This window comes from Haliaeetus albicilla, chromosome 3 (genome assembly GCF_947461875.1).
Source record: "Haliaeetus albicilla chromosome 3, bHalAlb1.1, whole genome shotgun sequence".
NCBI lineage: Eukaryota > Metazoa > Chordata > Aves > Accipitriformes > Accipitridae > Haliaeetus > Haliaeetus albicilla.
In genome coordinates, this window is record NC_091485.1 from 33,171,310 (window position 1) to 33,199,217 (window position 27,908).

The 27,908-nt window shown below is 35.8% G+C and overlaps 1 protein-coding gene across 4 annotated transcripts in view; it reads right to left on the reverse strand.

The window, feature by feature from the left end:
• Positions 1-112: 112 nt before the first annotated feature.
• PCMTD1 (protein-L-isoaspartate (D-aspartate) O-methyltransferase domain containing 1) overlaps positions 113-27,908 on the reverse strand; it is a 45,895-nt gene continuing 18,099 nt past the window's right edge. For 2 of the 4 annotated variants that reach the window (XM_069779322.1, XM_069779323.1), the window contains 5 exons: positions 25,310-25,731; positions 21,149-21,251; positions 8,787-8,958; positions 7,078-7,201; positions 113-2,764 (listed from right to left, as the gene is read on the reverse strand). In XM_069779322.1, the coding sequence (XP_069635423.1) occupies positions 2,394-2,764; positions 7,078-7,201; positions 8,787-8,958; positions 21,149-21,251; positions 25,310-25,616 (1,077 nt within the window). In that variant the 5' untranslated portion in view covers positions 25,617-25,731 and the 3' untranslated portion in view covers positions 113-2,393. Of the gene's footprint in view, positions 2,765-7,077; positions 7,202-8,786; positions 8,959-17,303; positions 17,445-21,148; positions 21,252-25,309; positions 25,732-27,908 lie in introns of those variants that run through there. The other 2 variants (XM_069779325.1, XM_069779324.1) reach the window with 2 other exon arrangements.

The following is a 27,908-nucleotide window of genomic DNA, read 5'->3' on the forward strand; positions in this document are numbered from 1 at the left end:
ATAGCCTTTATTAAGAAGTTACTGACCTAACTATGAACAAACTGGTATGTGAATTTCCAAATAACTGAAAATACTTGCATAGAAAACACAGAAATTCAAACAAGAAGAAAACACAAAAAAAACCATTTTATTGCAACAATGTCCCCATCATCAACTGAGATGGCAAAAATTAAGTTTTAATTAATTTTGCGTTTCTACCTTTTTATTTATGTAAATATAAATTCAAGAGTGTAAAATAAATCCACATATAAAACACAGAAGAAACATTCTCTTTCAGTGACTCCAAAAAAACCTTACATACTGAAGAATCATGACAAGTCATCCGCTGTCCATTTTTTCCAAGTATACAGGTGTGAAAGAATGCAGGAATTTATTCTCCAAAAGCATCCTGTATAAAGTCCTTTAAGTATTTAAGTAATATTCAGTAATCTCATACTCTTGAGCTTATGGATGTAGATTCCAAGAAAAGGAGAGACAAAAAAACATCTCAAACTTCAGATTATTTAAACCCCATCTAAAATAATCAATTTAAAACAAGATTATGTTCAATTTTTACAGCTGAAGCATCACAATTACTTTATTAGTATCATTATTTTGGAAAACTATTTCTTCTTAGTTTTTCCTGCTTTTAAAATAAAGTAAAAATATTTATTTCAAATAGTTTTGTTTACTTTAACTGTAAATATATTGCGGAAAGTAACTCCACATGCTGGTACAACAGGCCTTCATGAAGTTCCACTTAAACATTACTATGATGTACCTTAAAAAACAGGGACTACAGCATGAAATGCACCATAAAGAGTCAGTGTCATGGCATTATGTATTGTCTTCCTCCTCAGATGCAGCAAAATGCTTACGTATTTTGAAGTCAATATTGGACTGTTAGACCATATGAATATTGGCTGGTTATAAATACTTGGACTAGGAACATTTACTGTTTTAGAAAGATGTGATTATTTTGGTTTATTATTACACAAAAAAATTCTTACCAGTATTATAAAATGTATCGTGCAGGATATTTCAAGAGGAATGTTTTTCACTGGGTCCAACAGGCATACGTTTCCAATGATTGTGGCTTTTAATGCATATCATACCAAGTTCTTAATAAACAGTGTTTTCCCTCATGGTTATATTACAACAGAATGAAGAAATTATGATGGCAAAAGCAAACAAAGTTAAAAATGAGAACCGCAAATAACTTCACAACTAGAAGAGGAAAAATCGTAGAATGATGTAAATCAGCACTATTGTGGGTCCCCACAGTTGCACTGCTACTCTTAGGTTTCCAAAAGATGCATTTGTGCTAAGAGCCATGCTCAGAAACAAAATATAGGCCAGCACAAGTCTACCTTCTTGGAGATGCATGTTAAGTATAAAATTCACTTACTAAAGTGCATTTGCTGAACAAATTCTAACTTCTACTATTATAGCTATCCCAATAAGCAATACAAACTAAACTTTGTTGAAATTCTACCTCTACTTAAAAGCAGTAAATATAGATGACTGAAATCTAAATTACAATTTTGTATTACCAAACATTTTGACTCAATGCTGTGAGCTGTAGAAATAACAAAGTGTACTGTCCTAAACTTCCCACAAATGAGGAAGTGCTTCTAGTTAGAAATACTGAAAGTGTAGAATGGAGTTAAATATAAGCAGAGCTGAAGTAAGCATTGCTTTGCTTCTTATTCAATATGATGGTTCTTTAAGGCTCTGAGAGAAGCTGTTACTTTTCTCAAGATCTTTTGGCAAAAGATACAGATGCAGAAGTAGCAGGGTCATCTGACATTTCAGAACTTGTATTTTCATATTTCATTAAAGCCAGCTCATTCAGTGTCTGTATACGTTTATTGCACTTGTGTTGTTGGAATACATCTATACCAACATAGTAATAATGATTGCAACAAAGCCATAGTAAAATAAACTTTAAAAGGGTCTGATTCTGACATTAGAGGATAAGTGTCTGCATGTTTAAAATGTTTCCCTAATAATAATAAATACAGACAAATTGCTCAAGTCAGATGCACACGTTTAACAATTATTTAGCATATATAAAATTTCACTCATCCTTTTATCAATACAAATCTGTTAGGGATCAAAAAAGACTTACCATGCAAAATATTGATTAGTGCTGCATAATGGAATATATATTTCTATCAGTGTTAAAACAGCATTTTCAAAATTTAAAGAAAAATAGATTTTTAAAAAGGGATTCTACTGTTGAATGCAAGTCTTCCTTGTAGCAAAGACAAGATAGAGACATGTTATGATTTATCGCTGTACTTCAGTCTCAATGAAAGACTAATAATAATCTGTCCACCTACTTTTTAATAAATGCTACATTTTCAAGAATAAAGGAACTATCAGTAGGCATTACTTCTACTTAAAACAAGTTATTTCTCTCTGTAATAGGTCAAGTATGCTTTTAAAGATTCAGGTAATGGTAGACTCATAATCTTCTCTCTCAACAGATTTCGAGGAGGCTCTTCTGGCTTCAAGGCCTCACTGTGATCTTTATCCTCTTCCTCTTTGTTGTCATCTTCCATTCTTTCATCTTCTTCACTATCTAGAGGCTGAGGAATGAGCTGATTACCAACAAACACATAGGTGTTAATCCTGCGTCTACGACATCTCCTGCGTTTTCGTTTTGGAGGAGCCTTCTGAGCAATACCCTTGGCTTTCATCTCCTCATTTATGAAGTTTCTAAGGGTGCGTCTGATATATATTCGAGCTAGGTCCTGGAGATTCCTAACAGCACATGGAGCTAAAATGAAAGAAAAGTAAGGCATACTAAGTGAAATTTCCCTCTAGCAAAAAAAATTACCTGCAAGGCAGTAAGACTAATGTTCAAGAACAATTGAAATTTTAGTACATGATACAATATGCAAATGAAACAAGGGTAGATAGCCACCTTGACAAACCCTGTGGCACGGTCCAAGAAATTAAGAGGTCTTTTGACAGTTGTGCAAGAGAAGTAGAAGCGTGAACAGATTATTAAAGTAAATTTAAGAAAGCATACAACAAATATGTCACCTTTTAGCACCTGGCAAGTCTTGGGACCTACTGCTGGCACTGTTTTAAGATCCTGCTGCTGGGAAACAATTTCTACCCCTATGTCACATTTGTTTAGGCAAGTGCCTTTCTTCTGCCTCTCTCTTCCATTCACTATGCTTTTCCCTACTTCCTACTGAATACAACTGATAAGGGATGGCCACATCAACTTCACAGCTGACCAACCAGGTAAGTCACCCGTATTTTTGCAACAGAAAAGGAATCAGAATTACTGAAGTCCTGAAGAAAAAAAAGCAAGTAACAAAAAGCCAAAAGGCACATATTTTCCAATCACAGACAGGGAGGTGATGACTAAGTGTTGCTGGGCTGGTGGATGCCTGCCCTAGATGAGCTACAGCTGGCTAATTCCAAGGAAAACAAAACCAAAAAAGCACTCCAATGAAAACCACAGACTGTTGAACCCTTCAACATTTTTCTTCCTATACAAAGTAGCATAAAATTACCGGGGACTATGGCAAGGAAGTTAGTGAAGAAATAACTTTGATAATTACACTTCCAATATTGCATTCAACTTGAAAAACACTCAGTGTACTTCAAACAAAATCTATTGTTTCATACACTGACTTCAATTGCATGCTAGTTACTCATACCTGAGACAGAAAGTATGTTTATGACTGGCAATACTGATTTCAGCTAATGCCAACAAAAATAGAAAAGAGAACAAGCCTCATTTGTTTAATGTAAAACCAAGTAAAAATTCAAGAACAAAACCCTATCTAACTATCCAAAACACATTTGTAAGATCACGCTAAGCAAGCCATGATTGCAGACTGTATGCCAATCATAGTAAATGCAAGCACAAGGTAGGTATATAAAGTTGAAGTAATGGGGTAGCAGGCATTTGTCCTGTATACAGAACCGTGTAAGAGAGACTTCACAAAATCAGAAGAAAAAAAATAAATTATTTCCTTCAAAAGAGGGTGGAAGAAAATTTTGAAACACTGTATCCTGAAAAAGGTATAAACGCAGTAAACTCTCAGCTTTCTTATCCTGTGAGATAATATAAACTAACCATATCATTTTTAGTGCTAGTTATGATTGATTATATTCTATTTGATTTTGAAGACAGCATCTAAAAGTTTTAAAGACAAAGTAAGCTCCTCACAGTTGCATCCCAGATAATAAGCTGTAATTGTAACTACCAACAATTCATACTACATGAAATCAGTCAAGGCCTGAAGCTCCTGCACTTCTGTTCAGAAATCTCAGACGCACACATAGCTAGCATAAAGAAAATGAGCTTGTAGAAAGCTTCAGACTTGCTGTATTTAAAACAACAACAACAAAATGCTTGAGAGGTAGGAAGGATAGTTAGGAAGTCTTACAGTAACACAGTCAGAAAGCTTTCCTATGCAGGTAATATAAAATCTGTTTGAATACAGAACTACTCAGGAGGACACCCAGGGAAGACTTAAAATAACAGAAGTGGCCTTAAGTGTTACTGACATTCATGGATTTAAGCCAAGTGGACCAAGAAATACAACTAGCTTTTGTTTTAATGAGTGATCTTCCCAAACTTGCTTAATGTTTAAAAATTGTATCTGAGGGTAACCAACTTAAAAATATAGTAAAATTTAACTGAATCTAAGAAGTTTCCTCTTTTCTCCTTCATTATGATTAAATAAAAAACCGAAAATTAGACTTCAATAAAACCTATCATTGTGACTTATCAGTGATGTATGTACTGGGCTCATGATCACAGTTGTTAGTTCATACAGTACACTGTGGGTCAACACAGGTTTACTTCCTATACTAAGTTAAGCATGAAGGTATGCAACCGTGTTAACATCCTGCTCAAATGTAAAACTTTGTTGAGATGCAGAATTTACTTTACCAATACTAGTGGTGCTTGACCTTTATCACACAGCTTTAATCTACCCAAAGACAGAGTTCATCCTTGCTTGCAACATGCCACACAGGTGTAACCACTCTGGTGTTGAATAAGCAATCTTAAATCATTTACACATAACATGAGAATCTGGATGTGGTTTACTGCCACTCTGTCTTAGTTTCTCTCCTAACAGCATTAATCAAACTATTCACATTATGGATTTTATTTTTTTTTAAATGGAAGGAACAGGATGCAATTTTTGCATGTTTAATGTCCACTTCCTTCCAAATGTCTAGCAGCAGTGAACTGTGTCCTAACCAGCAACTAAGTTGGTAAAATGATCCTTTTAGCAACAGCGCTGTAGTTTTCTATGAGAAAAAGATTCTACTTTGAGAATGACTGGCTGAAAGGTATTTTACTAATACCTATGTACACGAGAGTTATAACTATAGTCTATATATAACATTACATATGTGTCAGAAGGTATTCAAGGGTTTTCCAAAGTATGGCATAGACTCCATGTTTACTTAGTAGTGCCATCTGCAATTTCTGGCTAAAGTTTACAGAAGGATAATGTTTACTAGACTAATCTGAACTTTTTTTTAAGCTTCACGATAAAACTATACCAGCCTGAGCAGTGGAAATAAGCCTATTTTACTGATTTAATTTTGCAGTGCAGCTTCAAGTCCCTAATGTTGTTTTGCGTTTTTTTTTTTTCCCTTTTAAATAGTGCCAACTTAGTAGCACATTTGCATGTTATTTTCCTCTTCTCACTATAAAGTAATTTTGAAATTATTTTAAGCTACTTAGAGGAAACACCTTTATTGTACTACAGCTCAGTTCTGAGCGCTACTGTCTGCACTATTTTCATTCTGAAAATTCAGGAATGGTGATAGAGAACACTTGAAAATCCTCTTTTGTCTTCTAGGGAATTAGACTGCATAAAATCATAGTAAGACCAGAAAATCTGACAAGCCACTAATGTATTTCACTGTTAGTCATGATACAGACTATCTATTATGGACTACACCTAAAGCAAAGAACAGAGGGGAAAAAAAAAAAAAAAAATCTTGTATTAACAAGTTAATTTCAGGAAATAACTTCTCAAGTCTCAAAAATCAAGTGTTAGAACAACCAAAATGAATTATTTCTGAGGAAGAACTGATTATACATAAAGGAAAGGATCTTCTGTACTTTAAACAAAATCAGTAAAGGTAACTGTATTAAGGAACTATCCTTGGCAAGCTCACACACACTCTCAACAGCCTCTCTACTACTCAGTAGTTACAGGCAATGCAACCTGATGGGACATCCTGGACTCCTGAAGGGTTTATACCCATTTCACAGTTAAAAAATATGTGCACAGAGGCAAGAAAAATGCCAAGAGGACAGGGGGATTAGTTCCCTTTGGTTGTATGTTAACAGAACAAAACAGGAGAAAAAAAATATCTTCTAGGCTCTTTGTTAGGTTTATTTAAGTTCCCACAGGCTACTGAAGCTCTATGTATTACTCTAGTCCTAACCCTGTCTACTCTGACAGAAAATTTCAACGCTACACCTTTCTCTGCCACTTTTTTCCCCTTTCCCTTATCATGCTATCTTATCATCTTGCCAACAGATGTACTTTCAGAGACTTTCTAAATACCTTTACTAACCTAATTCAAAGCATTGCAGCTAGAAAGCCAACCTCAATGACTAATAAAAGACAGCTAAGCATGACTCTATCGGTTGCAGACACAAGCACACTCAGCTATTAATATCCTACCGTACCACAGCGGCAGTTTAGACCTGTTCCGTCCATTTCAGGGGGAAGAGAAAAAATATTTTTCTCTGGAGACCATGAGAAAGTTAGCACTCCTGACAGACCTAATATTAGCTTGCTGTTTTATCTATACCTCGCTAGAAATAGAGAAGCTGAACCTGAAAGGAAGAGAAGTCTGGAAAAATAAGATGGAAACACTGTATCACTTTAATTCAGGATACTAATTGTTTAGTAACAAAGAACAGGTGCCAGGAGCACAAAAACCTATCAGTGAGCTACTGCTTTGCTAACTGTATGTTCCTGTTCTATCACATTATGTCTGTATAGCATAGTCTCCCCACTTCCAGAACACCACCAGCAGGCACTATAACAACGCATCAAGCCAAAGGGAGCAAGCACAAATGACACTTACGCAGTCCCACAGTGTCATGTTTGCCGTTGTCATTTCTGTTTGGTTGCACTAGTGGAGCAAATGAAACAGCAAGGATATTTTTACTTTCCCATGTGTTTTGTCCTGTTCTCAAGATTTGTGTTAGCTGCATAAAAACAAAATAAATCAGTGGTTACAGTTTTGTCATACTCAATACTATTCAGATTGGTGTTCAAACACACTGCTGTTTTGATTTGCTTCAAAATTAATTTATAAAGGCTGTTTTATGAACAGAAAGGACTTTCATATTCCTTGGACCTTCAAATTACTTGCTCACTAGAGTACCGACTAAGGCTCTTTGGCAATGGGAAGAGATGCAGCTGGAAAATTAAGGCCTGAGTTAAGTTTTGCTTTTTCTGATTTTTCCAAAAGATCAGAGAGTACCTTAAATTGGAAGCAACCTCTGGAGTCCTACCTCCTGCTTGAACAAGACCAACTTCAAAGTTAAATCAGGCTACTCAGAAGCTTTTCCGATGAAGTTCAAAAAGATTTCCTCGGACTGAGATTCCCCAACCTGTCTAGGCAACCTGCTGTAGTGTTCAACCACTCCCATTATGAAAAATTGCTTCCCCTATATGCAGATAGAATGCCCCCTTGCTGCCATTCATAACATTCTTCTTCCAGTTTGCTGTGCACCTCTGAGGAGAATTGGACTCCTGTCTACTAGGTAAATTATCTACCCCTTTAAGAAGCCAAGTCAGGAATTAAATGTTCCCTTAGCTGTTTCTCTGCAGGCTAGATTAACCCAGATCTTTCAGCTGCTCCTTGTATTTTACATGCTCTAGCCCCCTAACCATTTGTATATAAGGTAGAAATATTCACAGTTTTAATTTTGCTTTCAAATTGTGACTGCTTTTAAGTTGGATTCCATCAATTTCACCTGACAGTATCTTAGTCCAATAAATACTGAAAAAAAAAATTATGGAACTGAATCACGCAGGCTATGTTTAAATCACTTCAGTATTTTGAGGAAGCAAATACATAATGCGGTAATTCTTTTTGGAAGAAAAAGTAACTAGCATGTTTATCAACAAGCATTTCAGTAATTGTATTCAGGATGACATCAACTTAAGACACATAATCTGTCCTTCTCAATTTCCCTATTAGTATAACAGGGACAATAATACTTACCTTTGTAAAGCCTTTTGAGATCTAAGGATGAAAAGTGATAGAAGTGCGAAGTATTATTAAAATAATACACCCATCTGAAAAATATTTAATCTGCTGGGAAAAAATAATATTTTTTCCTTCAGTTTTTTTCCTCCCCTTACAATGTCCCACTAATCACAGCTATTTTATATTTCTCTGAAATAAATTCTCTTGGTTTAGAGGGTGGTTTCTTTGTTTTGAAGTACTGACTGAAAACGTCTGTGTGGCAAGGAGATTTCAAAGCAGTTCTGGGACTAGTATAATACACCGCAAATACTATGAATGGAGTTCTAGTTTCACTGGAGACACAGTTTTGCAACACACTTTGTTGGAAGCAGGATATTGATGCTTTCCTACAAGTTTTTTCCCTTAAAGTTCAAGACTTCATTAAAAAGACTAGTATCTGCTTAACTGCAACAACACACTGAATCAAGTTATCATTAGATGAACATTAACTTAGTCAAATATACATTTAAAAGCATTCCTTAAATAATGTATTTCTCATACTAAAAGATAAAAAGGGGAAATTGTCACTAAGTCACCTGATCTTCTATAGGCATTACTAAAATGCCTCCAACTTTCAATAAAATTTTCATGTAGTTTTCATGGTCTTTCTGGACTCCAGCTCCACAGTAAATCCGGTCATATTGATGACTGTCTGAAGCTATTTCCAAACAATTACCAACCACAAAAGCAGGTTCACAGAACTCAAATCTAAGGGGAAGAAAAAAAAACAAAGAGGGGACACATTTCAAATTATGATTTTTAAAAGCCAGTCCAGATAAAGACAGAAAACAATATTTTTCATATCTTCCCTCATGTAATGAAGATTAGCATACATACTTTAAAAGTCTGTATTAAGGCAACACCACTTTGAAAATAATCTGTTTTTTTCTGCCACACCAGGGACCAAAGAAAAACTCTTAAACAGTTATCATTATGTATTATGCAAAACAGAAAAGGCCTCAAAGCATCACCAGACTTCCTAACTGCAAGCAAATAGATTTGTCTAAAGAAACCTTACAAACCATACAGTAAAAGTGCCTTTATAATAGTATATTATCAACAATGTGCAATATCCAGGCTTTTGAATCAGACGTTCATTTCCTAATAGCTCCCCTCCATTTTTTTTAAAAACCAGGCTTTTAAAGGACTTGTTTTCCTCCACCTCCCAATTTTCTACCTGGAGCCCAATCCACTTTTCCCCAAAAAAGGAATGTAATGGAAAAGTCTGTTATTTTTTGACCACACACAAAGGAAGGAAAAAAAAAAAAAGGATTAATTATCTCAGAACCATCTGTTCTAATTTTCATCAGCAAATGGAAGTTACACAACTGCTTTTAAGTGGACCTAAGTTTATAACAGAAGTTGCAACGACTCTAAGTACTTTTTGTTGCTGCATAATACAGCAAAGTAAAGATGGACAGGATAGACCTTTATTGCCAAAGCTACATATATTCTCCATTACACTGGTATTTTGTGACATTTTTCAAATCTCTGCAGCATCTTATTGCTTCAGCTGTTCACACCATAATAAAAGTAATTTACCTTTTTGTAAAAAAATTCCTTCAGCGAGTAACTTTACGTTTTCCCCAAGCACTTGAAAATTAAGAAGAGAGGTTACAAAGGAGCTCATAGAAAGGATTTATGGTTTTCTTAGAAAAAAATATTAAGTAAAACCTAACACCTTGTTGCATGAAATCGTTCATAAACTTCATCTGGCAGTATTAAAATCCAACGCATCTCAAACCTCATCCAGAATGAATGAATTTTTCTAAAAACTTACTCAAATAATGTAGCCATTTTATGAACTTTACAGCTGACTTGTCATTGGAAGAGTATTTTTTTTTAACTTGGCTAGCAGTGGCAAATCCCAGTACACCACCTGACAACATTCAAATCTACATTTCTTCAGTTACAGTGAAGCTTGGCAGCTTTCACTGCTATAAGGCTTGGCTGACTTTCCTATCTACAGCACTGCCATTAACAAATCAGAATTCTATTAAACAAGTTTTTGCTTGAAGTGTATTTTTTTCCCCAAGATGTGATGGTTGATCTTGAAAATAATGCTTATGCTTCCTTCTTTTAGTCACAAACAGACCACAGAATCCTTTACCAACTACTGCACAGCTGTCCCACATGCTCTATGTGGCCAACCGTCGGTAATGTTTCCTCATCCAAATCCAGAGGAAAAACTGAAAGCTACAAACACCACTGGTACATTAAAAAGAAAAAAGGGAGAGGGAGGGGGAGTGGGGAATGACTGCCTTGTTGCACACAACTGGGCAGCTAGCCCAGCCTGAACTGTGGTTGAAATAATTTCAGATTAACACAGAAAGATCTAGAAATACATTAGGCAAGGTTAAATGCTAGGAAGAAAATGAAACCCAAGGCACTGATCACTTTGCTGAAGAAGCGATCTCATTTCATAAGCACTTGGACTATCATGTATTCTTCTACATTCAGTAAAGGTCAATCAGGCAGTTCATGCTGTAGTTTTAATTTCAGGTTGCCTACAGTTTAAGTAAGGATCACATCAATTTAATTTGAAAGCTTGAGCAAAATACCTCTGTGGGCTTCAAAAGTACAAGAGGAAGAATGGGGGGGGAGGGGGAGGACGACACACAGTGATAGAATATGGTACTTTTCTGAAATGTAGTTTTACATCTGAGACAGTCCCTGGTTAGTTTTAGAAAAATGAAGACAGCCTGCCTGCCTAACATGGCAACTTTCACAACTTCTCATCTTCTCAGAATGCTTCTCTAAAAGCTGGCAAGCTTATTACCAGATACTCCTGAACTGCTTCCTCTACTAGAAGCTACCCCAAAGCTCATAAAGCCACTGGTCATACCCTCTTAAAATAAGCAGGAACATCAAACTCTCCAAGGAATCAAAAATACAAGACAAAAGAAAAATCCAGAAAACATTCTCCAGACACAAAACACTCTATACATGAGCTGTGGATGAAAATCCACAGTGGTCTTTACAAATATAGTAAAAGCTGAAGAGAATTTCTCATTTAGCTCCACAGCTTGCAACCAGAAGGGCACAAAGTGCAAATGAAGGCACAGAAGCAACCTCCTATTACACCTGTAAGAATGAGATGGGTTAAGCACTAGAGACCAACTCTGCCTATAGGCACTTTAAAATTGGGTGGACTTAGCACAGTTTTGTAGAGACACAAGGCCTACGACCAAACCAGCCAGTTCAGTCCATTTACTTTAAAAAATACCTTCTTCCCTGACATAGCTTCAGCTAGTTTCAACCCAATTTGTGAACAGCTAGGGTTTCCTGAAAGACTAATTTCCCACAGCAAACCTAAACACTGTACAGACTAGGGTACATGTAATTCCTGAAGACATCTCTTTAGTCCATGTCAGATGAAAAACATGGGGGTCTACTCAGCTCACCTGTCTGTGCAATGTTAACACCCAGCTGGCCTGCACTGGTACACTAGCTGCCCACTTGAACATAGGCAGTTCAGGAATTGCCGTAAGTAGCTTCCTTTTACCTGGAAAGCTAACAGTAGGTAGAAGGAATGGGAGGAAAAGGTTGTAAACTGTCTCTGGTCATAGCAACATGGGAGTTCAAAAGCCAACCCTCTTCATACGTGCCTCCCACAGAACCAACTGCTTCATTTGCTATGGTATGAGCCGTGACAAAACACCAGAAACAAAGGCATACAGAGTTCATACTCAGCAGAGCACTATGGACTCTTCAAACCTAGTTAAGTTGTACAAAGTTGAACTGGGCTCCTCCACGCTCCCATGTGAAGTAAACCCCACCAGTGATGCAACAAGACTTTCACCACTCCCTGAATCTTCAGCTGATTCAATTTTCACAAAAAGATACAGATGCCTCTGAATCAGAAAGAGCTGATAAATGAATGTACCATTTTCTTGTCTTTATCTAATCCAGTAATTTGTGATGACCTTCCAACAGAGACTAAAGTAAAATTCTGAGAGTTTGTTCTACTAACTAGAAATAATTTTCAAAATAAGCAAAATCAAGTTCAGTTTTACTCAAATAAAAAAGACTCCATCATTCGATCAGGAAATGATCTAAAACATAAATGCAAAGGTTCTGCAAATACAAGGGAGTAAGCAACTTTAAGAATACCTACCAACAGCATCACAGCCTGTTAGTCTTACAGTATGAAAGTAGTATCAACGACATTGTTTTACAGTGGAACTTGACCTAATCACATTCTTTTAGTCCTAACTGTCACTATACCAACGAGTTGATTTTATTCCTTTTGCCTTTGGGATATCAAAAAAGATCAGATATTCAATTTCCTTCTGCGTTACACTGAGTTATCCTTTATTAGACTAATGACACTGCTGAAAATAAATGGTGCACTGCTTTAACATGCAATATTGACAATCACATAAACTACCTATCAAGATGAGGTAATATTTCACTCAGATTGGTTTTTTTTTTGTTACTGAGTTGAAATAGAACTAAGAAATGCCAAGTGTTCTTTACCATTTGTTCACCTCTACTAGATGGCCCACAGTGGCCTTACAGAGCATTATATAGGTAACATGAAAAATACTCTTATTTCATACATCAGATGCCAAAAAAAGGCAAAAATTAAGTGCTGGAACAATGTGGAGAAGTTTTAATCACATTAGGTTCTTCAGTTGAAACTGGTATCTTAATTACAAGAGAACCAACAGCCAACAGAACAGAAATTAAGAGTTCCCATTATAGATAACATTGCAACAGAAAAATTCTATTTAAACAAGCATTTTCCATAGGATAAATTTAAGCACACACAGATCACATTTAGCAATAGCCCAAGATAATCAAGCAGCTTTAAGCACATAAAACACCTGTTGACCTGATTCTGCCCTTCCATCTTTTGCTTTTTTGTAATCTACCCCTCAAGGATGGGCGTTTCAAGTTCATCCTCAACGTAGCCACAGTACATTTTTTCCAGCTAAATGTAAAAAAATTCTGTAGAACTTAAAGTGCATTTCTGTCTTTGCTGCAGCAACTGAAGAAAATTATCAAGTAGTAGATTGTTACTGCCCATGTTAAGTTTCTCCATATGTATCAACACAATGAAGTATTACTATTGTAATAAAATGAACATCCATTTAAAAAAACATTTATAGCAAAGAGCTAAGATTAAGATTTGTTGCTTTGTATCCATATCCACCAATCCAGTATTTGTGTGACAGAGATATTAATAAAAAAAGTAAGAGAGCATAGTACAATAACCTACTCTAATAGCAGGGTGTTTGGGGTTTTTTGGTTTGGTTTTTGGGGGTTTTTTGGTTTGGTTTTTTTGTTGTTTTTTTTTTACAAGGGGATTCATTGGTTGGTCCTACTGTAACACCCACCCACAGAACCTACCCTTTAATTACGTCCAACTCTGAAGATGTACAGGATGCTTCTTGGGCTAAGCTCTTCTATCTATACAACCTCCACGAATGCAGGATATTATGCTGATGTCTCTTGAAGATGAAACTAAGTGCAAGTAGGCAAGAATTGTCTTGTTGTTGTTGGTTTTTTAAGTGGTATACATGATTCTTTAAAAAGGAAGAAATTCAATAAAATTGGGGCAAAAAAAATAATCAAGTAATTTGAAGGAAAAACAACTTTCAACATCCACAGGCTTGTGTTTGAAGGAAACAGTAAAACATGTTACAAGATGCTTAAAAAAAGTAATACTGAGGAGCTGCTTAAACTACTTACACCTGTCTTTTGCTAAGAGAAAAACTCATTAGTTCTTAAAACCAGCATCAGTCCAGCTACATTCTACACCTCTCAACTACTACATTCATACCATGATATCATCTAACAGTACACTTCTGCCTACCCCTATATTTACTAAACACACTCATCTCAGCTTGCTGTTCACAGCCCTTACAGAAAGAAAACCCATTTCAGTATGAATTTAGTAAACTGTTTTCCCATCCACACTCATTTCCTTTAGTCAGTAAACTCAAACCCTCCAAAAAGTCTGAAATCTCATTCAGTACCATCAAGCTGCTCCAAGTAACTCCCCTCTAATAGGAAATTTATTTAAATTTAGGGCACAAAGAACTACTCTTCAACTTTAATGATGTATAAGAAAATGTTGGCAAGTTGTTAGCACTTGCCATTTGAGTTACAGTGACACTACACTGGAACAAAAAAATTTAAAAGCATTGCAAGGCAAATTTCACACAACTCTTTTTGGGAAAAAAAAAACAGGTTTTAATACATATTCCAGAACAGAATAGTAAATCCAGCGTAAGAACTCATGAAATTAGCTTTGTATCAAAATTCCCTTAAACCATCAAATACATTAACAACCAGACATTGATCTCCATCTGCAAAACATGCAGACTCTGAAAACATATGATAAAACATTAAACTATTTTTGTTACTGTGACAAGGAAATAACACTTACTTTTGTCCTATACTAACATACTGCTGTCCTAATTCTAATATACTGCTGACCATATTTTCAGCACAAGGACTCCTCAGGATGGGGGAAGGAGGGAATCAAAAAAAAAAAAAAAAATCAGTTCTGGCAGATTGGTTTAGAAGTTTCTTACTCTTTTCACCAACAAAAAAATGGCCTATCTTTTTAAAACACAGCTACAGCAGCTGAAAAGTAAGTGTTTCCTGTGGTTATTTTAAGACACAGACTGAAAAGCTACACATAATTTAATCTAGGAAGTTCTGTCTCCTTTGTCCATTAGCATTAAAAAGACAATACTCTACAGAATTCTTGTAGTCTCTGTCAAACAAGAATTTCATAGATCAGCAATCTTACTCCAAGTACTCCTAGAACCTGTTTAAACGCTAATGCATTCACTAAAGGAAACCTTGAAGAAGCTCTCAGTTTAGTTAATTTTTCAAGTTTCAAACTGACATAAAACTTATCATCTTTGAAAACCACAGATGAAGGTGAATACTCACATGGTTTTATGTGATATAAGATGCCACAAGAACATGCAACAGAATAATGAAATACTTTCCAATTTCTATGCCTCGTTAGCCTTTTTCATTTTACTTGACTGCAAAAGTGCCTTAGAATTAGTATCAGATTTAAAGGTACTTCTTGTATACTGCAGGAAAAGGTTTTCCCATTTGTTTCTCAATAAATACTTCCCACGTCATATCCCGTCAGCGATGTCTATTTAAGATTACATCACTAGCTAAGAAACTTAAAACCTGCATCAGTTAATATGGGAAAACAATCTTTAAAGGTGTTAATTCTTTTCCTACTAAGTGGGACAATAGCAGGGCAAAATGCCAAGTTCTTTCCACTTTTTTTGTATTTTTTTCTTCATTGCTCATTCGATCTTATTTAAGCATTTTTTTCAAGCCCTTTGAACTAGTCTTTGGTTCATGTATAAATGCACATTCATGGATTGCTACCATGTTTTGTTGAAAAGTTACACACATCTTACCTATTAGTATTATTTGTGAGACCCTCTGCACGTAAACTACAAATATTAGAACGAACAGAAATAAAAATATTAAATCTTTGAAAACAAAATCTACAATGACAACTTAACTCCCTTGCATCCAATTACAATAATAGTAATTTTAACCAGCATTAGAGTAATAGACAAAAGTGATGCTGGTAAAATTTCTATTCGGTAATTCTGTCTTGAACATTTTTTCAGCTTCTAGGCAATGCTGTAGGGACAGTAAGTGAGAAACCCGTATCTCTATTTCACTTGTGTTTGTCATCTACACTTCTGAATAAAATTGTCTTGGTTTTCCTATTCTATAACCTCAGCTATCTTGTTTATATGTTTATAATTTCTGATGTTCTCATCAGTTTCACTGAAGTGGACTAAAACACATTACTCTTAATTGAAGAAAACTTCAAACACTGGTTCTTAAAATTACTTACAACTAATCTCCCTCTCCCTTCAACACTGGTTTACAAAATTTAAACTTCATTATGTACTATATCGAAGTTTTGGTGGTAAAATGAAGAATTATATTGAAGGAATACTTTTTATCAATTCCACAGTGAATTTTAAGAAAAGTGGACAGGAATACGGAAGCGAGAAAAAAATTCTGTCACTTCACTTTATTGTCAGGGCCCTGATACATCCATGGATAGAAGTCTGGAAAACCACTTATCTGGTTACAAGAACAGAAGAGTATTTGCTTTCTTTTTTTACCAAGCAGAAAAATGGTTTTATAGGTTGAAATTGTCGTATTTTATATGGCGGGTTTTTGTGAAGCAACATATTTTACAGGAACCATGCATTGAGCACTGCCATCACTTGCTTTAACGTAACAAACATTCTAAATACTATCAAAACTTGTAGTAATGAGAGATTTCCAAAGAAAGGCAGGGTCCACCATGGGATTTATTTATTTATTTCTAGAAGATATTTTGTATGTGGTTCTTAGGGCAAGAATACGTATTTCTGCAACTACCAAATACTTGAAAAATGCAGCTTTAGTTCCTTCCTAGGGAAAAGTAGATTGAATTGTCATTTTTGGAGCCTTCTGGTTTACAAGGTGTAGGATTAGAAATAGTACTTCTCTCTAATGTCTCTAAATAAAAAAGGGATATTCCAAAAGCCTATTTTCCTTTCCTTTTTGTTTAACATAACCTCTGGCATCAAAGAATCCCACTGGAATTCTTGTAGTCTCTGTGTTGTTCTGGTTAGACTAAACCTCAACAAAAATTTATTCACCACTAGAAAAAACCCCATTGTTTACACTATTTGAAACTAAGACTAAATTATCAGTAAAATTCAAACCGAGAAAGCCATCAGTGAGTTTTGGTGACAGTTTGCTTTTCCTGCTTAGATTTTTACTGCAATCATTAACCAGCTGCACAGGCAGGCAGGAGCTTTATTTTCTTTGTGTGTATACAAGGAACTTTCTTTTCATTAAAGTAGATTTGAAATGGAAAGTGAGCCTTCAGAGTCCTAGCAGAAGCCCTGAATTTCCATGAAGACAAATATTCTGTTGGAAGATTAACCTTACTATTTGTCAATGCTAACACAACCTACTACAGGACTTCAGGAAGAAGTTTCACCCATAACAGTTATCCCAGAAGTAGTACTAGGGTTCTTGTCACTTACCATTGAAGTGGTTTCTTTTGATCCTGAGAAGGGTTGGTGATTTTCTTTCACAGCAGGGACTTCACCAGCTTACCCAGGTTTGGTTTTTGATAGGGTGCTAGAAGATGGGCAACCTAGCCTTGCCCTGTGGCTCTCTCTCCGAGCTGGATATTCTAGGTCTAGAAGTTGACTGGGAGCAGAAAAGACAACACATTCCCCTTCAATAAACAGGTGAAGCGGGGCCTGATACTTGCACACATGTGTTTTAGATAGAGCCTTCTTAAGGAATCATTTTTCTCCCCTTAACTGGCATGCATTTCCTGAAGGTTTTAAGAATGAAAGAGAGCCTTACGCATATTTCAGTCTCAGACGGAGAACTTTCTTTAGTCTAAAATTAAAATCTTTGCACCTCAACTGTGACGACACTTTCAGATGAAAATTCTCCTTTGCTTCTACTGGCAAACATATGTTGTCAAGGAAAATCAAGGCAGCATTTTACCTCTCAGAATGAACAACTCCACCTCCATTTAGAAGAAAACTGTTTTTATAGATTGGTGGGATATGGATACAGATACAAGTGATTACTGGAATTATTGTCTTTCTGAAACAGGTATCTGGAAAAGCTTTTCCTCCAATGAACAGTTCAAGAGGTCAAAACTGAGAGAAGCCCACCTACCAGAGGTAGACAACCCTCCCTTGAGGCAGAGAGAGCGTCTCAAATCCTTCTGGGCATGCTATTTTTACATTGCTTCCAGTCTGTGGTCAAGCGCCTACCCCCATCATAGAAAAGTAAGTTTTAAATTGCATTTCAATGACATTCTTATCAGGAATCAAGATAAACAGTTGTATTATACCACTCATCGCTGGATCTTTCCCCCATAACAATGGCATCAAAGCAATATTCCATCTTGCTTTATCAGGCAAAAACCCACCTAAATCATCATGACGCAGCTCCATGCAAAAGTCTAATGCAAAGCCCATAGCCTATTGCTCCAAGCAAAGGAACACCACAAAGTTACAAAGTATTTACTTAGGATGTAGGTTGAAGCTCTCCAAGTCTCACCCACAAGGTTAAACCCATTTTTTGTTTCAAAACGAGATTGATTAAAATATTCAGACTGCAGAATATTATACACTAAAGAAAGAATGCAGGGAAGTGGCAACATAAAGTTTTACAGGATTTCCCATTCACTTAACTCCGTTACTGTCAGGAAAACAGAACATGGTCTCTGTCCTCCTTCTGTTCCCTGCATGCCTCGTTAGAGGCTACTAGCAAGTGTAAGGTATTTTTCCCCAACTCATACACACACACGTCCACTCAGACAATTAACTTCATCCATACCAGTCTGCCATGTAAAATCTATTTTCAAACAGTAAGGACACCTGCTAGGTATACACCAGTGTTCAACAGTAGACAGACACCGCACACCTTTTTCTTGGGTGGTCTTTCGTCCAAATACTAAGCTGACCAAATCAGTGGTTAAGTTCAGATGCCACAGGCCATACAATTTTTGGTAAATCTCTTTCACTTATAAATGAAGAGGCAGGAAAAAGTTACTGAAACAAGAATCAAAACCAGACTTATTCACCCAGAGCACGTTACTTTGAGAGGCAGATTAAAATTCAAGACATACTGTATAAATTCGCTTGTATTAAGAAAATAATATAGAAGGACCCCATCACAGAAAAACCCACACACCATCTTCATTAACTACATTAAAATACAGAGTACTTACAAAGAAAGCAGTTAGCCAGAATAAGCTATGCAGAAAAGTTACAAATCCCCCCACAAAACACAAAATCCAACCAGCCAATCAGTATCATGTCAGCTGCAGTGCAGCTACTACCAAGTAGATTTGTAACAAAAAGCACTTTCACAAAAGTATAATTTTTGTTAAGTTAGCGAGGAGGGTGTTTCTGTAGCCATTGCTTAGTACTTTACTGTTGTGTGGAAAAGGTAGATTGTTAAACAGCATATGCCAAAATATAATATACAAATTAGTGATAAAGTTTACATCATATTCACCAACCTGCTGACTTCTTCCCCCTGATTGGAATAACACTGTATAACTAAAGATCAGTTTAACTGTCATTGTAAATAGTACACAGCATTTATAATGCTGTCCCCAGAGCTGATCTTTGCTGAATTAGGGAAAATACACCTCTTCTCCTTTAAGAGTATTTAGATCATTTACTATGTATGATCACTTATTTCCTTCAAACACAACATACATAAAACACTGACATTCACTTATGTCATGTTTAGCAATTTTTTTTTTCCAGTTCTTGCATGTTTTAAAGTGTAAACCCCAGTGTTGTGATATTCAGTTACATAAATATACTAATCAGATTTTGTTTTAATAATACAATTTCCTTGCTACCCCTTCACTCAATTTCTCTTAAATTCTGTACATAAACATATCACCAAATTGGAAAGACATTTCAATCAAAACCAGCTTTTTGTATGTCTCAGTACACGCACCCACAGAAATGCAGGAGTACAGGTAAGTGCAGGAATTGATTAGCTGGCAGGTACATCTAACTTAATAGAACCCCTAATGCAGTACGAGTAATGATCATGAGTGACCACATTTCACACTTTTTTTAAGAAAGATTATATAAAGTGCATCATAAAGTTCCTGACTGAATCCATTTTTATTTGTTCTGACTTCTGTATGTATTAACCTCAGCTAACATAAGTGCTTGTATTAAAATTAAGACAGTAGTAATGAAATATAAGTATTTTCTCTTACATAGTTTTATTTATTCTAATGGGGGAACATAGTACTAAAATCATCTAGCCAGTATCAAAAGTACAGAATTTAATTCAGACACAGGTAACACTAGGATGGTACTTTATACTTCAAGAGCCTTCTGTTACTTAGGAGCGTAAGGAGGAATGCCTGTAGTCAGACCAGAGCTCCCAAAGTTTGGGGTATAGAAAAAAGTGGATTGAGCTCCAGCCAACATAACCAAGAGCACAGCAGTTCATAAAGCACATTACAACAAAGGTAAAGGCATAGAAAGAATTCTCTCTGCTGCCTGCTGGGGAAGGAAAGAGGCATAGGATGTGCAATTCTTAGTCTACTCCTACAATTCAAAAGCTTTTCTGCATTTCCAGAAGCTACCTTACAATCACTGTTGGAGAACTTACTGCCTGTAAAGAAGAAAGTGTTCGCAGAGAACAGCCCTAGCTAGAACCTTGCTTTCTCTTTTACAGAGGCAGAGAGGCCCAAGATCCAGATTCTTATGGGCCAACTTAAAATTAGTAATAAAAAATTGTTGAGTAGGTAGAACCAATAAGGTTCAAAGCCCTGCAACCCAGAAATATACCAGTAAAAATGAGTGATGTATGAGCACATATGAATACTCCTAAGTCCATCTCTTCAGGTAATAAACATGAAGGCAATCAGATAAATCTACTCATGTCTAGATCAACAGTGGTAGATTAGAAATAAGCTACTCCTGTACAGAAAGATGACGTAGTTATATAACAAAAACTGACTTAATGGATATGAATTACTCTATACATGCAAAGACACCTGCATATCACATCACTCGCTTAAGTACATTATGTATATATGCATGTACGCGCACATACATACATGTACGCGTCTATACACACCGCCAAAATGCAGGCAAATCAATTTTGTTAAGTATTACACAGCAGGAATACTCCCACATTTCGAAAGAGTGCTTTCTTAAGCCTTAACTTACCTTATGAACTAGTGTCACAAACTGGAAGTTTTGTGGTTTTGGTTGTGTGATGCCATTCTTCTCCCCTCCCTAAACTTGTAAGCAATGATGCACTCAGTTTAAAAACAAAAATGTTGCTGCAAAGTGAACTGGACAAATTAGATACTTACTTATCAAAGCTATCACTATATTTTATGAAGCTTTCCAATTTCTCCTTGGCATATTCTACCACATCTGAATGAAGCTCTATTCCATGATTTATCCCAAAAGGTCCTGTAAATAAAAACAGCAAGGTGGTTTGTGGGTTTTTTGTTTTAGATTTTTTTTTTCCTTTTAAGCACAGCACAACCACATGGAACAGCATTATACATTTCATCTGTAAAAGCACTAACATCACATAAAAGACAAAGATCTCCCAACACTGCTAGATGAAGTTATTTTTTGCATCTGCATTACCAGTGTTTAAGAGGAAGGTAAAAGGCCAAAGGATCAATGAAAGAACAGGGACAGAACTCTGGCAAAACAATTTTATAGAATGAATTTTCTTCATAAGCATGCGGAAAAAAAATGAATCTGACTACACTTAAGTCAGTCTGAGCAACTTCTTTTTCAACACAGTATTTAGTTGGAATGCAACAATTTCAAATTATAATTTAGTCTCTATTTTGACATTTAAATTTTCAAGTTTCCTTACAGCAAAATTTTCAGCTTTTGACAATTCATAAATCAGGTATTATATCCCTTAGCCACATCTGCTCTTCTATTTTGCAGGTTCCAAAATCAGAAGTCTGCTCCTGATTTACTTATATAATAATTAATTTCCATCTAGAACACTGAAATTGACCATGTTATGTTCACTCATCACAACCCCATCACAACTGCAACACTGCTTTCCTGCAATCAAATCCAAGTATATTTCCAAGTCAATTTGTGTGCCAAAAGATAATGCTATTTTTCAGGAACAAGAAAAAATTATGAGACAGTATTATGAGGATTATCCACATCAGGAAGGAATCTGAATCAGATAGTCACATTTGCTGTGGGGATTCTATATTTAACATGCACTGATAGCCCAGGGACTTTAGTCACTGGAGCAGAGAACTCAAAAAGGGAGAGGGAAGGGGAAGAAGAGAAAGTAAACATCAGTAAGATTAGACAAAACTTATATTTATATCCTCTACTGCATTCTAAATCTTTCCTAAGTATCTAGCTCAAAGATGTTACTCCAATGAAACAGAATTCAAGTTGTCTTTTCTAGGACACCGATTGACAGAACAGACGTAGGGTTACTGAGAAAGGTTTCATTTTACTGCAAGAGAGAACCAGTATATACCACTAAGCTGATTAATAATTGCCATTCTTAACATAGTTCAGAACATTTTCTACTAGGTGAAATAAAACAAATCCACTAGGTTACCACAGGCAGTGGTCCCAAGACCTCTCTGATGGCAGGCAAGAGGTAGGTGGATCACACAAGGGACATTCTTACAACTTGTGAAAACTTGTACCTCCTGTTGACACTCATACCTACTGTAAATTTAGTTTATTATCTATCACATTAAGAAAAGCATTAGCATAGGCAATCCCTTCCTGTTTATTTAATGTTCCCTTGCACAGTAACAGGCTATGTTTCTAACCAGTGTAGTTAGAGTTCTACAGCACACAAAAGCATCCAAAGTATGTTTTAAGATTTAATTGCCATTCCTTTAACCTCATAATTTAAAGTAAATTAAAAATGCATCATCATCTGTCCCAAAATTCACATATACATTTCTTTCAATACTCATTTCTGAAAAACAAAGAACTAAAAAAGACCTGTAAATGTCAGTTGCTCCAACAGCTTGAAATTAAATCTATGAATGCAAGACACCACCACATCATGACACACCACAGTATTCGGAATTTGAACGGAAATAGGAGAAGCGTGTTCTCTTCTTTCATCAGGAAAGTGACAGCTGTACATTTAAGCAAAGAATCAGCCATTCTAAAAACGTGAAACCAACTTCCCTGCTACTCTGCAAAGTCAACAGACCTCTTTCAGTGTAATGAGCTAGCAATTCCACCATCTAGTCTGAACTACATTTACATTTTAACAGTTATCAGCAACAGTTAATTTAATCTCTATGGAGTGGTGTGGTTTTATTTAGTATGTTGCTACACTTACAAGTGTCTACCAGTTTCAAATTATTTGCTAATTTAATCTACTCGTTTTGACACTGCCAATGTGGCAGAAATACTACTCACTACACTGTCAAATTGAAAGATACCCAACTACTGTCAAAAAACACATGGTTCTCCGTTACTAATTGCAGCGCACGCTGAAATTGGTTTAAAAAAGTGAGCTTTTAAAAATATATATGGTTTATTTGTCAGAAAATTATGTCTATTTTTTTTTGTTAAAGCAGCTGTTCCCTGGTTTAAAACAAATCCTAAAATAAAGAAGAATGATTATATGTAACTAGTAATTTTTATCAAAGGGAGCAGAGTAAGAAAATAAAGGCACACAAACTGTATTTATACCTTCCATGCCTCAACCTAGCACTCAAACCACATTACAACACTAAGCAGACTTTGGAGACTGGGTACAGCACTACAGAAACATGGGCAGTGTACTTTGTCAGTAGCTGAACAGTCACTGCTCCAGGCTCCTCAGCACTGCTAGAGAAGTATCAGCACCTGAGCTGGCTCTGTGGGAACATCTGCAGCATAACTGTGCTCCTCGGAGGGTGTCAGGCAATCTCACCCTCTGTAGAAGACAAGCCTTCTTCTGTTTAATTTCCTCAACTCTGCATATAATATTCTGAAGGATAAGAATTCTGCTTGATAAAGAGAGGTCAAACCCAGCAGCATTCAACAGCCAACCGGCAGCCACTCAAAATAGGTTAGATAAATACACAGATACAAGTGCAATATACATAAGCCACAAATTCTTTTTTAAACATCATAGTTAAGAAAGAATAATGAAATAACAAAGCTTTCTACAAGGCAGAGAAATAAATGAATACCATTACTCACTACTCTGAACAAACATTTTGGAGAAAAAATGCTGCAATATTTACTAATTGTTTTAATACTGAAATAGAATGCTGAACCTGAAAATATTACAATCTAATTAAAAATATCTACTCCCAAATAGAAACACTCTTGAAAAGGGCAAAGTAACACTCCAATAGAGTACCTATCTTTTTTATTTTTTTATTTTTACCTGTGAATGAACATAATTCCTGTTTCCACAAGAGAACAGTGGAATCCGTTGAATTTATTGGTATTAATTGGAACAAAAGACACTGCCAGAGATGCCAACAAATGACATTTGTTATGTACTATTAGAGATAATGTCTACTCTTTACTAAGCAAGAACAGATGACAGCCAGTAACTAAACTAACTGAAAATTAACAAACCAATTCTTCACACCTCAGTTGTGTATATAAATAAATATATGTAAAATCTGTATATTACCTGTCAGCAACGTTTCTGCAACCAAGGAAATATGAAAACTCCATGTAATACAGTCAATAGAATTATATCTATGAAAACTACATACTAAAATAAATGAAGTTATTTCATGTAATGAAATTCATTTGTAAAAAAAGTTTTTTGTTGGTGCACATGCTCTGTATTCTAAATATTGGGGGATGGGGTAATTAAAGCTTTTTTCTCTCCAAGGTAGGTTTTAAAATTTAAATTTAGTCAGCAATATTTAATTCCATCTTTTTTCATACAGGAAATGTATTTTAAAACAGAAGAAAAAACGTGGTGCTAATCTGTTAAAATAGCTTTAAAAACCTACAGAACTGCAGTGTTTAAACAGTCTGATCGGTCTACATCCCAAAACTTTCTCACTAATAAAATGATTAAATATATTTTAAAATAATTTTTTGCATGCTGATAGGGATTTCTTTCTCAATTAAGTTTCTTGAAGAGTCATTAGTCTTTACAGTTTACATTTTTCTTTCCATAAACTGAAGATCAAAACAGTAACCTAGAGCAAGAGCATAAACATGGTGCAAACTAAAATTTTAGTCCTCAAATATTGTTCTGCTATGCCTTGTCCTTTTAAGCAATAAAAGGACTGTTCCCTTTCAAATGAGAATTTTAGACTATAGAAAGGCAAGCAGCAACAATTGTCTCTTCCAAAACACTCCATGAAATGTCACTGAACAGCAGTGCCAGTGAAGAACTTGTAGATAACATAGAATATTTTAACACCACATCTCAAACACCCAGTCTTAAGTATAGTACTGTCACTTTTAAAGAAGTTTTACAGGGCTTGTATAATGTCCTAAAAATACACAGAAAGACTACATTAAAATAAAAATGTTCAAGTTACCTAATATTAATCCCACCATTGTACTCAAGTATCCAGTTCCACTACCCAGATTTAGAAAAGATAATCCAGGCTGAAGCTTCAGTGCTTCCATGACTTCAGAATAAATGCAAGGTGCTGACAAATGTATATTTCCATGCTTCCAGGCCAAGTCTTTATAAGCATTGTCCCTGTATCCTTCCAGATAATAATCACCACGATCAATTGCTCTGAAGGCTTGCTCCACACTCTCAGTGCGAATGTACTGAGCTTCTTTCAAGTTATCAATTAAGTCATCATTGTCTTCTCCAGCACTCACAGCTCCTCCCATGCTGAATTTCTACAATAATTCAATTAGTTTGCAAAATACATTCGGAGTTTTCCCAAAAGCGTAAGTATGTAACGGATTCTCAGTTCTTCTTTCAGAAGCACATCACAAACGAATCCTGGAAAATAGATACATTTACATAACTTGAGTTTCAAAAGACAGAGAAATCAATAATTGTTAGAGGGTGAAGAAATATTGTTAGTATTGGATCACTTTACGAAGCAGAACTATTAAGAGTCAGGGCAGCTAGTATTTAATCAAAATTCTGCCATTCAGATTTTAACTCAATCCAATGTTTTTAAGCTTAGTTTTAAAACGTCAACATGGGCTGTGTACATTAGCAAGCAATACAGCGTAAGAGTTTACACGGACACTGAAAACACTACAGTGCTAAGAACCTATCACCCATATTACACATATTTGGGGAGGACAGCAACTGCCTTTGGACTACCTCTAGTCCCATCCTGAGAACTAAATGTCTAACAGCAGTTAGAGCATGTACCAACTTAGTTGCATTTGAAAGGAACTGGGTTTACATGCTCTGAAGTCACCCCACAGTGGGAGACAAAGCCAAGTGAGTGGCTATGTCCAGGAGATGCTTCTCAGATGTTCACTTTTGAGTTGAACCAGAATACTAGTGCAGACAACCACACATTGCTCTGTTCTGGATTCAGCACAGAAAACCCCTCTGAGTATCTGAGCTCCTCCTAATGCCTGCCATATTCACTGGAGGAGTGCAAATTCCTAGAAGTTTTCAACTGTTTGCTAGCTCTTCAGTGACTAGCAAGTTTCATGAATTCTACATAGCATATTCACTTCAAAATAATTCCTTCATCTGTATTTTAGCTGCAGTTATTACATTATTAATCACTGAACTCAAAATCCAGATGTTAAAATTTTTAATGTTGCATGAATTACCAGTAAAATAACAACAGAAGACCGGAAGAAAGGAAAACAATAAGGTTTAATCCACCACTTCTAGATGAACAGAGTACCCATAGTGAGCTAGCTGTTAACATTAATTACGAAGTCAGCTTAGATAGCCAGAAGACAATGACCATCATGAATCCTGTTGCACATTCTAGGTAACCTAGTTAACAAGGAAAATACCAAACAAAACCAAAGACACACTCACCTCTGACTCTTTAATTGCATTGCTGAGTATAACCTTTTAAAAAATTCCATCTGCCTCCTCAAACAAGCGTATTTCACTGAGCATTCTTTTTAAAAACATGAATGTAATCTTTTATCTGAGAATATTCCAATGCAATTCAGCAAATTCCTGTCTTGTACATGCCTATTTGTGCAAATTCATGAGTCAAGAATTCACAAACACAATCCAGATGCCCAAGGTCATTCAAGTTACCAGAATGAAGGTGGTTCCTAAGTTTACATTGTGGGGGTCACTGCAACACAATTTTTATGGTTAAATACTTTAAATGAAGAACCTTTTTAGAACATTAACGAATCCTTTTCCACATGTTCAACGGGTCTCTATCAAAACAGTACTAATAAACCTTTCCATAAAATGAAATGGAAACATCCAGAAACTACAAGCAACTTCAAGTTTGGTGGTTTTTTTTTTTCCCCCATTGCAACATTAAACAAAGACTTCTGTAGTTTGAACCATTTTCCTGAATGATTAAACTGCAAACAGCAACGACTCTGAAGTAAAGCACTGAAACATCCTTGCAAATGCAAAAAAACTGTACTCACTTCCTGGACTGTAGTCCAATGAGTAAATTCACTTTTCTGAACACCAAACTGAGAATCAAAGGAGTACTAAACCAGAGAACTAGACCAGTTCTGAGCAGAAAGGGCATATATGAAAATGCACATAACCCTAAGTAAGTGGAAACTAAGATTAAACTTTGACATTTGTTTTGGCCTGCTATCATCTTCTTGCTTAAAAAAAAAAGTTTCTACAGCATCCAACACCAAAAGTTGTACAATTCTTATCCCTCCCCTGTCTAGATGGCCATCACAAAACAGTCTTCCAACAAAGGAGACCTAATTTCTATTTGCAATTCTGACTGACAGAAGTGTTTCTTTATCCTTGCCTTGCATTAATTTACATAAAACACCAAGTCAGTAATGAAGATGAATAATGATATAGTACCAGTGCTAAGATATATAGCTAGGTTTAAAATTTCAAGCACACAAGCTCAAATTTACCAGATCACAGTTGCAATGCTTCTCCTTAACTACAAACATACTTAAAATGAAAGACACGGGGGAATACTCAGGGCTACTAGACCCCTGGTAAAACCATGGGTGAAATGATGACTGTTCACC